The 15,890-nt window shown below is 38.8% G+C and overlaps 1 protein-coding gene across 1 annotated transcript in view; it reads left to right on the top strand.

Annotated features, from left to right (window-relative positions):
* The window catches only part of PTPRM (protein tyrosine phosphatase receptor type M), a gene marked incomplete at its 5' end in the record, with an annotated part of 476,815 nt that overhangs the window by 107,376 nt on the left and 353,549 nt on the right, over positions 1-15,890 (top strand). The window contains one exon of the mRNA XM_080610125.1: positions 5,067-5,189. Coding sequence (XP_080466251.1) covers positions 5,067-5,189 — 123 coding nt within the window. The remainder of the gene's footprint in view (positions 1-5,066; positions 5,190-15,890) is intronic.

Below are 15,890 nucleotides of genomic sequence, written 5' to 3'. Positions count from 1 at the left end.
ACTAGAGTCCAGGAACCCAATTTTGAAGCATTCTCAGTACCTATTAGGCAAGTGTAACTTTTTAGAAAACATTCTATTTGCCTAAATGTGGGCAGGTTTCCAGGGGGACTCACAACTAACAAGTATGTTTTCCATAAAATGCAACTTTGCTTACGGTATCCTGTGTCACCAAAATTGAAACATTTTGAAGACATTTGTGTTGATTCAGTTCTGTCTGATGAGCAGAGGGAGAACAGACAGAACAATTGTAAATGTTTTATGAACACGTAGTGAGCTTTTGAAGTCTCATAAATAACAGCTTTTAATGTTTATCCAAAACATATTTTTTTTCTCTGTATACTGTCATCACCTGCAATACTGCTGAATTGGATCCGTCAATTCAGAACTAACATTCTCATACCACCTTTTCCACGTATCTTAACACAGTTTCATATCATTTTCCATCTCTTACTCTCCCTCACAGCCAGAATTAATATCTGGCCTTTCTTAGTTGCAAAACACTTCCTTCTACCTTAGCATCTTCACTCTGGCTCATGGGATTTTTCCAGATAGCTTTTTCATCCTCTACCTTTCTAAAACTCTTCTTGAGCACAGCTGTGATTAGAGAAGTTCTTTAATTGTAAAATCAGTTTCATCTTGCTTGTCTCCCTCACCCCTACATATATGCAGACTTGACAAAGTGTAGACCCTGTTTTAAATTAGATCACCTTTATTCAGCACATGGTTTTTCAGACTCCCTGACCAGTAATCTGGATTACAGTATGATTTTAGAGCTCTGGACACTTACCTCTAATATACCAAAAACTTGGTATATTTTGAGAGAAAATAAATGTTCCACTTACTTTAAAACAGACTACCCACTGTTGAAAGCTCACTTGTAAAGCCTGGATAAGAATTGTTGGTGTGTGTGCCACAGCAGATATGCAACTGCTCTGTGTGCACTTTGGGGGCACACAGAGAAGTTTCTTTCAATAGCTATCTCTGAGCTAGCATGTCTGCACAGTCCTTTTAACATGTGATGCTGTAACACCTTTGAAAAGGCAGGTAGGGCCTTTTTTCCTGAGAACCCAAACAAGAAGCAGAATCAAGGCAGGCCATTATGTCCAGTTTCTAATCTGTTCCTTAAACCGTCCATTTATGTAGCTGTAATTAGTTTACTTGAAGTTTTGTTGGCTCATTTATTGATTTCAGAGTTAAACAATCTCTTATTAGGTGATTTCTGTTATCACCCTATCTTTAATGAAGGTTCTGCAGCAGACCAGACTCATTATACAGGTTTAGAGATAGCATTTTAATATTTTTTTAGATCAAAAATTGTCCATTGATTCCCACTTTTGCTTTCTCTGTTAGCCAGTTTATAATTGAGAATGGCATTTTATTTTCTACATTATAACTTCTTATTTGCCCACAGGGGAGTAGTTTATTCTCTGATTTGATGGTTTGTCAGCTTAGGCACTCAGGATCCTGTTTTCCTAATCTTTGTTTCTTGGATTAGTTTTTAATTGTCATGAAAGTGTCTAGATAGGGCCCTTGTATCAGTTCTAGTATGTACGTATGTTCCCTGCCAGTGCTAGCATTGATACTCATAAGCATTAGAAGTTTTAGCCCTTGTACATTTGGCAGCATATTTTTTCTGGAAAGTACATACTGATCTGAGATCTTTGCAGGAAGTGGTGTGTCCAGCTTAATTTGAACCTTGTTTTATGTAATTTTTTGTGACTTAACTGGTCTTTGTCTTCTATTATCCTACTTTTTTATAAGGTATTCTTTGAGAATACTTCATAACAGGTGTCATAATCTGCAAGACAGAATACTTTTTCTGAAAAAGACTTTATTCACGTTAGGAAAAACGTAGTGTATTCTTTGTCCCATTTACTTTGATTGGTTGCTTTCATCTTAAATTATATTCCTCATTTAAGCTCATAAATTTTTCAAGACCTAAAGTAATTTAACCAAATAAAAATAGAAACACGCAAAAAGGGCTATGTTTGGATGATGGCATAGTTATATTGAACGAGATTCATGGTGGTTAAATGGATAATTGCACTTGAAAGAACCATAGGCTGTAATAGACTGTGGTGTATCTTGTACATTTGTCAATTCGATTCCTCTTAGGAATCCAAAAATATCTACAAAATGCAGCATAAGCTAAAGAATCTTAATGGGATACGTATCTCCTATTTTACTTATAAATATTTCAGTCAGCCCAGAATTCATCCTTTAAAATACATTTTGGCTATCCAAACTGTAATGCAAGTATAATAGTCAGAGAAATTACTTTGCTTGATTAAACTATATAGCAGACAGTGTGTATTTTGATTGTAATTTATAAATTCTAATAGCAAAAATGGGCAGAATTTCTCAAGTGTGCTAGTTGATTATAAATAGCTGCCTATCTCGGTAAATTGCTGTGGAAGAGGGCAGGAGGGCTTGAGTAGATGTGAATGTAGGGCATTGTCAAATGTCATGACCGGTTTCTAGAGAACTTCGTCTTATTTGTGATACAGTCAGATGTGAGAGTCTGAACTCTAGGGATCAGGCATAAGCCATTAGGACGGTTGATGACTCGTCTTTTTTTTTGTTCCAGTAAGATGTTCTGTATTATTTGTCCAGTCTATAAACTTGCCTAGACTTCTAACACTTATATATGCCGTGTATGCTATTTTAATCTACAGATGACTTGCCAGAAAGCCATGGTTGGGCATAGCCTTCATTAGTATTCATCTTAGTGGCTGGCTATAGAAAGAAAAATGACTTGGCAACTGTTCTGTTAGAGATCATCTGTGAACTGGCTAATACTTCGTGCAGTTTGGTTATTAATTGTGGATGGAAATGACTTAGGAATGGAAGGAATTCAGAAGTTCCTTTTGTAGCAGATGTAAAGGTTAGATATCCACTTTGGAGAAGTTATAGTAAATTCACAAAGGTTTGAAGGATGTCAATGACAAAGATAAAAGAAAAGAAAAAATAAATCCTGACAGTGATTTAGCTATAGACTCACAACAGAAATGAAGAAAAACAAGCAGTGAGAAACAGTCCTGCTTTGACAGAAAAATGGTCTAGACAGGTAGAACTGTCATTCTATTTATCCATGTTTTTGACATCTTCCTAACTAGTGAGAAAGGGATAACCCTTTATTAACCATGTAGAATCACAAACTCTTCCCTTTTTTCCAGTATTGGTCATTTTGCAGTATTTGACTGAACTTCTGGGTTTGAGCAAGGAAACACCTTAAATTATTTTATGTTGTCTTATTGCTAGAGATATGTATGATATAATGAGGTATGGGAGCCATTCTACATATTCATTAGTCCTGTGTTTGAATATAAACCGTTACTTATGCCAGGTTTTATTTTGGTGTATATTTTTTGCCAAGCTTGAGTACATTGCACATTGCATGGCCTGATATTTAAATTTATTTCCTAGTATCACTTGCAGTACCTTTGCAAGGAAATTACCTTTTGCTTTACCTGTGGTTTGGGCTTTTTTATTTTTATAAAAAAGGAGAAATAGGTCTGTGAGAGTTGATGGTTTGCTTTTGTGTCTGAAACTTAGCTTGTGGCATATTTTATGAAGTTTGAAATAACATTTATGCAAGTACTAGAACAAATGTGTAAATGGCTGCCTAATTTTCTAAGCTTTCCCACTGGAAATGTTGCAGATGCTGTTTGGTATACTTTATACAAATCTCTTGAATTTGTGAAGTGTTTTTAACTTTAGGAGAGAGAGAATTTATATGTGTTGTTATCATGGAGGTGAAATATTAGAGTTTGGAGTTGCGAGTTCCTTAATGGGTTTTCTGTTCCCATTAGATTATCTAATTGAATCTTGTGCACCTGAAATTGTACAGAAAGATGCAGCATCCAGAGGTGCCAAAATTTCCCTGATAAACTTAGAGCTAATGAAAACTTCCTATACAAAGATATTTTAGGAAAGAGTATAGGGTGACCACTAGCCAAATTTTGTCTTCTGCTTATTTATAAGGTATTCTGTATTGCCATTTATAAACTTCTAGGAAAACTAGAAAAGAGTTTTATAAAGTCTTTCTTAAAGCTAGATTTTGTCTGTTTCCTATTTTAATACAGCTTGGCAAGGCTAAGCCTACTGTGCCTGTGGACAGATAGCAAAGATGATAAATAGCCCTAAAGTTTAGTTTTGTTTGAACAGCTGCAGCATGTATTTGAATATGGATAGAAATATCTGTGACTAGGGTTATATTTGTTTTCCTGTATAGGAAAGATGTCATTCTTCACTGGAGTGAAACTTCAATCATCAAAGAAAACAGAGTTTTGTAACCCTGTGTTAGTCTCCTGTTAGGAAAGAACAGTGTAAAAAAGCTGGAAAAGTTTCCTCTGTACCAGAGGAACAAAGCAAAGCTTTTCCATTTTCTTGTGGATAATGTTAAATTCCATTCTTCTAAATCTGTGACTTTAGATTTTTCCCTGTCCCAGCTTTGGATAGTGTGAGCTTTTATAACATGTTACTCTTTTCTAAATTATTTAGAAGAAAGTGGGAAAAAGAGAGGATATAATACTGCTTTCTTTCAGAGAGTTTGAGGCTATGTGTAGATTGGCATTTTGAGGTAGATGTGCTGTATCGTACCAGAGGCACTGACCCCAGTAACACCCAGGCTGGTACATGTTTTTGTAGCACAGTGCGCCTGGAAGCATGTAGGCCTCCCATTACTCAGAAACCAGGATGAATCAGCTAGAAGCTGATGTTCCCACCCTCAGAGTTTTCTTCTGAAATGTTCTCGGGCATGGAGTAGTTTGTTTTCCCTGAAGAGTGCTAATCGTTCAATCTTACATTGTTCTGAGTTCTACTGCTTTTTATTTTGCTGGTTTGTTTTTGATACCTGATGATTGTGTCATAGGAGAAAAGTTGTCTGCAGTTTTGAATCTGCTCCTTTACCCTTGAGATTTTGTTTTCATGGCAAGAAGGTTTTGCATCCTCTCCGAAAGTGATGATTAATAAATATATAATAATTTGCATTGAGACATCTAAAAGTTACACAGACTGCTATCTGCATGCCTTGTTTAGTTTTTATCTTTGTGTTTATTTTACAGGATGCTGTACTTTTGATGAGCCTCTCAGTTCCTGTGGCTATAGTCAGTCAGATGATGACGATCTTAACTGGGATCAGGTGAACGCACCGCTAAAGCCCTCGTCAGGCCAAGGGATCCCATCTGGTTGGTCATTGATTTTGCTCTGTTTCTCCTTGACTTAGCCTATGTGTTTATTTAACATTTCTTGACAGTTATTGTTAGATTTGGACAAAGTAGCATTCTGTTTAATTGCAATACTCAGATCTTCCAAGTGATTTTTGTGAGGTGTATTTTGGAAATCAAAGGTTTTCTTTTGTGGCGTGGGGAACGTAAAGGTTAGAAAGTAGAAATAGAACCTTGATGTCATGAGGGAAGGCAGAAAGAAAACAGAACAATGGCATGAAAGTGAATATGAAGTAGTACTAGAAAGAGGCAGACAGGACTCGAAGGAGAAAGAGATAAACCATAGATGGCCTTAGGCATTTTCATTGAAAAATATATTAATCAAAATCTGTTCTGAAAAGAAATGGAGAGTGAAGAAGAGTTATGAAAAAGGAGAAGAGAGGTATCCTGTAACAAAGGCCCTCAATGCTTGCTATGCTTAAAAAACAGTTGGGAAACTATTATTTACTGCACTTGATGAACTGCATGCAGTTGGACCTAATTTCATAGCAACAACCCACTGAGCTATAAACTTACTCTGGTAATACAGTAGTTTGCTTGCCCTTTCACCCACACAAATATATAAAATCTGACCATTGGTTGTAAAATATTCACTAGGTTAAAATTATATCAATTATTCTTTTTTCGTATTTTTACCCAGGCATGTTAAGAGTTCTTCACATGTACTGATAGAATCATAGAATAGTTAGGGTTGGAAAGGACCTTAAGATCATCTAGTTCCAACCCCCCTGCCATGGGCAGGGACACCTCACACTAAACCATGTCACCCAAGGCCTCATCCAACCTGGCCTTGAACAACGCCAAGGATGGAGCATTCACAACCTCCCTGGGCAACCCATTCCAGTGCCTCACCACCCTCACAGTAAAGAATTTCTTCCTTATATCCAATCTAAACTTCCCCTGTTTAAGTTTTAACCCGTTACCCCTTGTCCTGTCACTACAGTCCCTGATCAATAGTCCATCCCTAGCATCCTTGTAGGCCCCCTTCAGATACTGGAAGGCTGCTATGAGGTCTCCACGCAGCCTTCTCTTCTCCAGGCTCAACAGCCCCAACTTTTTCAGCCTGTCTTCATACGGGAGGTGCTCCAGTCCCCTGATCATTCTCGTGGCCCTCCTCTGGACTTGTTCCAACAGTTCCATGTCCTTTTTATATTGAGGACACCAGAACTGCACACAATACTCCAAGTGAGGTCTCACAAGAGCAGAGTAGAGGGGCAGGATCACCTCCTTCAACCTGCTGGTCACGCTGCTTTTGATGCAGCCCAGGATACAGTTGGCTTTCTGGTGTGCGAGCGCACACTGAAGCCGGCTCATGTTCATTTTCTCATCAACCAACACCCCTAAGTCCTTCTCTGCAGGGCTGCCCTGAATCTCTTCTCTGCCCAACCTGTAGCTGTGCCTGGCATTGCTCCGACCCAGGTGTAGGACCTTGCACTTGTCATGGTTAAACTTCATGAGGTTGGCACCAGCCCACCTCACAAGCGTGTCAAGGTCCCTCTGGATGGCATTCCTTCCCTCTGGCGTATCAACCGAACCACACAGCTTGGTGTCATTGGCAAACTTGCTGAGGGTGCACTCAATCCCACTGTCCATGTGACCGACAAAGATGTTGAACAAGACTGGTCCCAACACCGATCCCTGAGGGACACCACTCGTTACCGGTCTCCAGCTGGACATTGAGCCATTGACCACAACTCTTTGCGTGCGGCCATCCAGCCAGTTCTTTATCCACCGAGTGGTCCACCCATCAAATTGATGTCTCTCCAATTTAGAAACAAGGATGTCATGTGGGACAGTATTGAACGCTTTGCACAAGTCCAGGTAGATGACGTCAACTGCTCTGCCCCTGTCCATCAGTTTCGTAGCCCCATCTTAGAAGGCCACCAAATTGGTCAGGCAGGATTTCCCCTTAGTGAAGCCATGTTGGCCGTCACCAACCACCTCCTTGTTTTTCATGTGCCTTAGCATGCCTTCCAAGAGAATAAAAGAGAATTATAAAATCACTCGTTTTAGCATCACGGGACGACTTCTGTATTAGCCTCATAATTTAGTATAAATATATCCAGATCACTTAAAAGCATTGCAGACGAATGTCCTGGTGTTTCATATCCATTAAAATTATACTTTTAAAGCACCCATAATGTACTTTGTCATTTGTGTACAATCGCTTTAACAGTTGTCTTTCTCAAGTAAATGTTCCTCTCTTATTTTTGTATAAGGGAATTAGGAGATAAACAGTGTGAATCTTCAGAAGTGACTGTATAAGCAAAGCCAGAATGTATGCACTCATCACTAATGGACTAATAAATGCAGTAAAGTACAATATGCATTAATCAGCCCTAAATATCATTCACGTTTGAAAATGCTCACTATAGATTTGTCAGTGTTGCTATATGTTGTGGACAATATCACATTTGAGGTTGATGGTTGAAGAGAAGCGCCTTTTCCTTCAGCACTTCATTTCCCCTGGCAAAGGTAGGAATCCCAAATTCAAGATGAATGTTCAGTTTGCCTTAGTCTCGTCGCTTGGATTGTTGTGCTTGATTGAGTTCATCATTACAGATAAAGGAGGTTCTTGCAAATTCCTTTTTAAATTGGATCTTGTCCAGTGGTCTTGGCATACATTGCTAAAAAATTTCTGGACTATTTCATTAGTGCTTAATATTGTTTCTCAAGTTGGAGCTAATACACATAGTTTATCAGACATTTTGGCTTGCAGTACGAGTCATACATTCTTTTTCTCAATCACACCACTGGAAATTCATTTTCTATTGCAAACTTCATTCATTACTCTCCCCACTTGTGTTTTGTGAAAGCTATTGTTGGTATATGTTGTTCAGCCTTCTTGGTAGATAGAAGAGATTCAAATCTGTGTTCTTTTCTGTGGTGTGAGTATAGGCATGAAGAGTTTTTGGTTTGTTTTGTTTTCCCGGGGCAAGAGTCTGGACTAGGGACTGGTATTTTTATGAAGGAAGAATGATATAGTTGTAATTTCATTTATCAGATGTCATACAACTTGTTTGTTATTTGTCTTCCTGCCTTTTTAGCAGAAGACTAAAATAATGTTCTGATGGTCAACTAAGAAGATATTAAATTTGGTAACAAATTATATTTGGAGTTTAGGGAGTTTTATTTCTGCCCATAGAGCAAGTAAAATATGCTTTGGGAGGCTTGGGTCAGAAGATGAACGAGTTAGTCTGAGGAGGGTTTGGATACTGGTGCCTTAAAAGGTCAAAAACCCCTTTGAGAGGGAAAGAAATGCTCATTTTTTGCAAATGAGAAGTGCTGTGTCTAAAGGCACGATTCAGTCAAGTGGTATCTAATTTTTCCTTATAATTTCATCTAGACAGTTTTTTCCTGTTCTTGTTCAAATCATCTTAATGATTTTAATTAGTTTTCAGTTAGCCTTAGCCAAAAGGTTATGTGATACACTTAAAAAATTATTGCAAGTAGTTTCTCAGCAGTTTCTGTGCTACATATTTTAGAAGTAAATTCAGATGATAATGAATAGAACATCTCAGATTAATGGTTTGTAGGGAATTCTTGGCTTCAAAGCAAAATGCTTTATGCAACAATGTTGTAATACTAGACTGAAACAAGAATTCCCAGTTCAGTAGTCCCTTGTCAGTAGAAAACATTAATGCACATTCCTAATTTCAGGCAGTATGCTCCAGTGAGTGAGTTGATGTCAATATGTAATATTTTGTATAATTTGGTGGCAGTCAGGGGGAAGCACACTAGTTATGGCATTTGATTTCTTTTAATCCACGTGAGACTGTTGAGAGCATAGCTGTACTTCAGATAGATAAATATTTTGGCTTGATGTGTTATTTCAGGAGGACAAAAGAAATGTCGTATAACATTTATGCATGTGTGTGCATGCATTCATGTACACACTATATTTTAAATGTTAGTGAGAACTAATAGTATTTTAGGAGATCTAGCTTCAGATGAAAACTGGTAAGTTGTATCAAAGATGATAATAAAAAGTTTCTAGAAGTGTTTCTTACGGTGGACTTTAATCTTTGTTGAATTGTTACTTTAGTAGAGAAAAAGAAATTTAGTGCTATTAACGTAAGTAGGGTTATAGCACTGTAATTTTCTTGATAAATATAAGCATCACTTTTAATGAGTCAGTGCTAATCTAAAACTGTTAAACAGACCCAAAAAGCAATGGCATGTGTATTTCTATATGTATTTGTATGGCTAAAATGAGAGTGATTAATGCACTTTTCTTCTGTTTCAAGTGACCTGTGAGACAGATGGAGTAAACGCTGTAGAAAGAGTGGCTCTTCACTTTTCTCAGCCTCTTTCTCCTTGTCTTTCTGTTCCAAGAATGGGTGTTTATAATAGAGTTCTAAACTATAATTATAGAAACAGTCATATTAATGCCATCTTGCATTTTTCTATAGAACAGTTAGAGCAGTTTGATATTAATGTATATATATAATCCACGTTTACAATTACAGCTAGCTGTAGACCCTCCAGCTGTAGACCCTCTAGCTGTAGCCCAATAAAGATGTCTTCAGAAAAACATGCCCAAACATTAGATTACTCTATTGGCAACTGGTTGGCACTGGAGCTGCACTGGTGGCTTCTGTGAGAGGAGACCAGGGGCTGCCCCATGTTGGACAAATCCAGTTCCAGCTGTCTCCAGCAGGCCAACCTCAGGGCACAGCTGAGCTGTGGCCCTCTGGGATAGCATGTTTAAGAAAGGCTAGAAAATGCTGGGCAGCAGCTGTGGGAGAGAGCACAGAGAAAAAAGTGAGAGGAACAGCCCTGCAGACACCCAGGTCAGTGCAGAAGGAGGGAAGGATGTGCTCCAGGTACCAGAGCAGAGGTTCCCCTGCAGCCTGTGATGCAGACCACTGGGAGGCAGTGACGTGGTTTAAGCCTAGCCGGTAACTCAGAACCACACAGCCACTCGCTCACTCCTGCTTTTTCTTCCCTTCCCTGCTCCCAAACGGGTGGGGAGGAGAATCGAAAGAATGTTACTCCCACGGGTTGAGATAAGAACAGTCCAGTAACTAAGGTATAACACAAAACCACTACTGCTACCACCAATAATAATGATAAAGGAAGTAACAAGGGAAGAGAATACAACTGCTCACCACCCACCGACCGATACCCAGCCCAACCCAAGCAGAGATCTAGCCCTTCCAGGTAACTCACCCCAGTTTATATACTGGGGCATATATAATGCTGTGCCCCTGCAGCCCATGGAGGTCCATGGTGGAACCCATGGACTCCACCCACATCACAGGGAGGACCCCATACTGTAGCAGGTGAACATGCCCTGAAGGAAGCTGCAGCCTATGGAGATCCCACACTGGAGCAGGCTCCTGGCAGAAGTGGTGAGTGTCCTGTCCTTATCTTGACCCACGAGATTTTTCATCTCATCTTCTCCCTCTATCCTGTTAAGAAGGGAAAGTGGAAGAGGGGCTGGGTGGGTGTCTAGCAGCCAGGCAAGGTCAGCCCACCAGTAAAGGCTTCCCCAATCCAATTAATCACTTGGATGCCACGGGGTCTTTTTAATGACATTTTTGGTGAGTGTGGACTGTAGCACCGTTCCTTGTTTACATCACATTGATGGCATCTTCAGTTTTGCCTTCCTTTTAGAAAATAGCAAATTTAGGACATAACAATTTATGCCAAATTCTTGCAGATTTATGTCCCACTGGTATCTACAAACCACTTTGCATTTGAAATGTAGTTGCAAAGATCCTGTTCCAAACCAGCTGCTTTTACATTATTTTTTTTTCCTTAAATTTCCCCTCCTGTACTGCATCAAATATGAGCTATTTATCTCAGTTCTTTGTCTGCTGCCTCCTTAGTTATTGCACATTAGCATAAGTGGTGTTATACCAGTTTTGCTTTCTGCTGTACCATGACAGCAGTCTTCATCATTTAATTGGTAAACTCAGGGAGAGACCTCTATGATTTCCTTCATGTTGCTTCACCACTGAAAGCTGCTCCCTGTAAATACATATGATGCTTTCTCATTGTTTTTAAAACTTCCTTTTGTTGTTACGTCTATGAGGAAAAAAAATGCTGTGCTTAAGTCCTTTTTCACTGTTCTGATCAGTACTGTTTCCTCATTCATTTGTTCCATTTTGTGTTTGCCTAGCAGCTCTTGTTTAGTGTTCTAAGGTCCTGTGATACTGAAAATAAGCATAAACAGTCTTCTGGAGCTTCCTGCATTTCTGATCTGATTTTCACTTGATCTCCAAAATAAAAGATTGGTTGCTCTTTTTCTTCCTCTGGCCTATGCCTGCTTTACCCTGACTCCATAGTCCCATTTATGCTCATGTCCCATCCAGCTCATTGTGGCCTGTCCCCATTTTCGTGGTGTGGCGTTCCCACAGAGTACTCTGGTACTTCAAATTAAAGCTCAAAACTATTGCTTATTCTTAGATGTTTATAGGAAGGGATGCAGGTTGAGTGCGTAACACTGCAGTAGTGAAGCCATCTCTCTGACACCTGGCAGTGCGTCCTAGAAGGGAAGAACAGAATTACTGAGAGCAACAGAGGTGTTCGTTGGATTAAAGGGTGAGAGAAGGGAGGTACAAGATGAAGAAGTGTGTAAGAATATGTATATGGGCACATGCATGCGTACATATGGATGCCAGTTTACCGTTTGAGAACAGCTGGCATACAAACAGAACGCAGCATCAGAGCTCTGAAACAGTGAGTTTGGTAGGATCTGAAGTGGTCTGAAGGATGAGTAGGGTGAGAGTTGAGAAAACTCAGATGATGAAAAAAACCAAACAAACCGACCACAGGTAAGTATGCAGACTTAAAATAGAATTTTTGACATATTTGAGTGCGTAGTGTCAATTACTGCTACAGTGAGTCGTCACAGACAGCGATGCAATTAGAATTTTAGAGCTTACAGTAAGAAATTTAAATATTGTAAAGTGCCTGCTGAATTTGTCATTTTCTAGATATATTTTCTGTTCCTGTCCATGTATTTTTTTACTAAACACTGTGTTCAGTTGTGTAAAATCTTTCTGCAATGTTTCACAGTTCCACTTGATTTCTAAAGGACAGTAGCATCATTTTTCTTTGATGCAGAGGTTGGTTTGATAGCACTGAAGAGATGTCACTGCATTTGCAATGAGTCACTGGCATCAGCTTTCCATTCATTTTAGAATTGTTCAAAACCAATTACAAATCAAATCTTCACAGGCTGCCATTCAGTGCATTGAAAGGATATTTTCAGCAATAAAGACTAATGTGTTTGATGTAGTGCTGATCAAAGCCAGGATGAAGATTCTGTTTGTGCTATTCAAAGTGATAATATGTGATTTTCATGGCTATATGTAATTTTTTGAATGGCCTACTGTTGTTATTTGTATCCTGAATATCTAGTGTTGCTTTAAATATTTAGTAATATCTGTGCAGTGTCTGCAGAAAATGCATATAATGCTTATATTAATTATTGGTTAAAATGGCTTTTTGATACCTAGTTAGCAGACGTGTAGCTAGGAGATACTCCATAAACCAAGCTACTGATTTAAAGGAGTATTTAATATTATAGGCTGTGAAGTAGTTGTGTGAAAAATGTACCTTGTTGTTTTATTGTGCGTGGAAGAGTTGTGATCTGTTTTAAAGACAGATAAAGCAATCAGTTGGCAAGTCTATGTTAAAGCCAACTACAGTGGCTCAACATGTGAAGTTATGGTGCTGTCACTTTCCATTGTGATGAGTATTTTCTCATTAAGTATATTTTAGCACTGCACTATGTGTTTATCCTGTGTTAGCAGAGATGCTTTTCTTCTGTTTAGATTCAGACAGAAGAGAATTAAATGTTTCTTATTCAGTGCTGTTTCTCCCAGATTAAATAGCTGCATTTTTAATTCATGAGAATACTCTTCAGAGATAAAGTAAAGTACTGCCAAGGTGTGGTTGTTGTTCACTGAGCCACTGTGTTCAAGTTACATTTTTTTCATAGAATTTTCTAGACCTAGAACACTGGCATGTTTAGCATTTTATTGCACATCCAGGTAATAGCTACAGACATTAAGGACATGCTTGTTTTGCAAGCAGCTTCAGCTTGTGTTGACATATTCAAGCCAGTTTCCAATTAACTGCCTAAGCTAATATCAGTTGCTGCTAATATGGAGCAACGTGAAGGTCAGCCTGAGCAAACCACCCGAGTATGGACCCAGCTAGCTTTGTGCTGCCATGGCTACAGTCCAAGCACTAAAGGGGTTAGCTACTTTAAAAACATACCGGAAGACTTTAGTGGATAGTGTGCTTCATGGATTTGTTCAACTACCAAAGTAATGCCACCAGCTATGTCTGAAGTATTGCTTGTTGTGATAACTTATGGGAATCTTGAGGTCTTTTTTGTAACTTCTGACCTAACAGATTTCAGCACCTGACACAAATACTGGGCTTATTACAAATGTTGAGCCTCCAGTATTCTTGCAAAGGGAAGTAGAAGATTAATCTGAATCGATGATGGACAATGGTCCTAGCTTGCTTAATAGACCAGCTAGACAAGTTATTTGAATGTATTTTGTCTACAAACCTAGTAGTTTCAGACATAATAGTTGCGTTGATATGGTAATGTATTATTTAATCTTTTGTTGTAGATGTTCTCTACATATGATTTATTTTACACTTTTTTCTTCTTTTGTAGGAAAAATATTTTGAATATAAGCACTGTGATTTATGAAGTAATGCTCAGTGTAGATGACTGACTTTCAGATTTGCATTTGAAGCAGTGGGCTTTCTTTAGCATTTATAACTGTAACTTAACAGGAGTAGAGCAGTTGTCCTGTTTTCTTACGCATCCCAGCAGCCCTCTGATGCTTGCAAAAGTGCAGAACATGTTGCACACTAGAATCTATCAGTAGTTGATAAAGATTTGTTAAAGATGTTTGACTGGAAAATTATATGATAAATTATGTTTGAGGAACTTTCATGTAGAAGAGAGAGTCTGTGAGAGGTCTGGGAATTCACATTTCATTAAACCGAAGTATTCTCAAAGCAACCTGGAAGATAAAATTGACTGCTGAGGGTGTTTCTGTGTAACACCATGTAGTGCCACACAGTGCTAAGCAGGCCCTCTAGCCTAACTCATTTAACTTGCTGTGATTACATATTTCCTGCTGAAGTATATAACACCTGCCATCATATATGCTGAAAAAGTTAACATAATAAGCTAGACACTGGAGCTGGGTTTAAAATGGATTTCTTGACAACAAAAATATTTAGGATCGCAAAGTTTTACTGTTACACATTGGAAACCCAGTCTTCCTTCCATCTTCTGCCCATAGTGCCAGACACTGTCTTGCTGGTTAAGTGCATCAGAATCTTGTTTCAGATTTCCCTGCTAAATGAAAAGTAAAGGACACTGAATAACTGGGATTTTTTTGTGTGTGTGTGGTTTTGTTTTTTTTTTTTTTATGTTCTTGGGGGTGTTCATGAGGAGTTACTTTGGATGAGGTAGGATTATCCCAATTGGAGAGAGGGAAAGTGAGGTAGGTGAATCCCAGCAAGAGGGAGGGAAAGTGCTTTGTGTTGTGCAGCCAGTAAATAATGGCTAAAGTATTTTGGCAGGGACTCAGGACAGCTACCTTTGCATTACCTTCTGATGAACCGGCATTTCTAAACTGGAATATTTGCCTGGAAAAGAAAAAATCAGTTACTTCTTGTGAAGGCTCTTGGTTCAGAAAAGACCACACAGAATGTGAATTTTCTTTCCTGGGGATATGCCCAAGACATGTAAATGTACCCCGGGAAGCTTTAATCTAGGTGGTTAGGGATCTCATAGTAATACAAATGAAATAGCACATTCTGTAGCCTTCGGTACTCAGTGCTGAAGGCTGTTACTGTACATTCCCTGCCATGGGTAAAAGCACTGCAGTTTCTGCTCCAGTTTCAGCAGACTTGTCTTAAGTAACAATATGAATTTTTGTGCTTGTTTGCCTACCTATTTTCTTCTGTTGGAGAATGAAGATACTTAGCCAGTTCGAGGAAAAGTTGTGACCAGTAAAAAGCCTGTGGGGACTGTGAGCAAACAGTGAGTCTGAAGATGTGCCTGTAGGAGCTGCACTCACTGCATTACAAGATCAGGAGGAAGAGAAACAATCAGAGTATTCCTAAATAAGCTTTTTCTTGTTTAGTAATTAATCTCCTGGAAAAAAAGCCTCTTAATTTCTTGCAGTCTTCAGGGCTTTTCTTTCAGTCTCATGGTTATCCTATTAGATTTCTTCTCATCCATCCTGCCCTTTAGAAACTAATAAAGAGTGGATCAAAACCTTTCCTTGCATTATAGGCTCTAAAGTATGTAACGTGACTGCCTCCATTTGAGGGCTTAAGTCGGTTATTTCCTGAGTTGGAAGTTTATCTTTTAAGACAGTTCTTTTATAGGACAAGATCATAGTCACAGTTAAAATGCCAGCGAGCGGCAGATGGACTCTATCATTCCTCTTTAGGAGCGCAAACGTTATGATTCCTCAGGGAATCATTTTCTTGGCATATTATTTTAAGGATTTTTGCTGAAATTAAAGAGGGAATTCTTGTCTCAATTAGATTTATGGGAGATTTTTTTTCATCCCTTCTTACAGCACTTAATTTGTTGGCAGGCACTGATGACTGATAGTATGTTAGTGGCTCGAGCTGTGACTATAGTTAGAGCAGCCAAAAAGT

Source organism: Psittacula echo (assembly GCF_963264785.1).
Source record: "Psittacula echo genome assembly, chromosome: 2".
Classification (NCBI taxonomy): domain Eukaryota; kingdom Metazoa; phylum Chordata; class Aves; order Psittaciformes; family Psittacidae; genus Psittacula; species Psittacula echo.
Note: the sequence above shows the minus strand (reverse complement) of the source record. Positions and strands in the feature narration are given on the sequence as shown.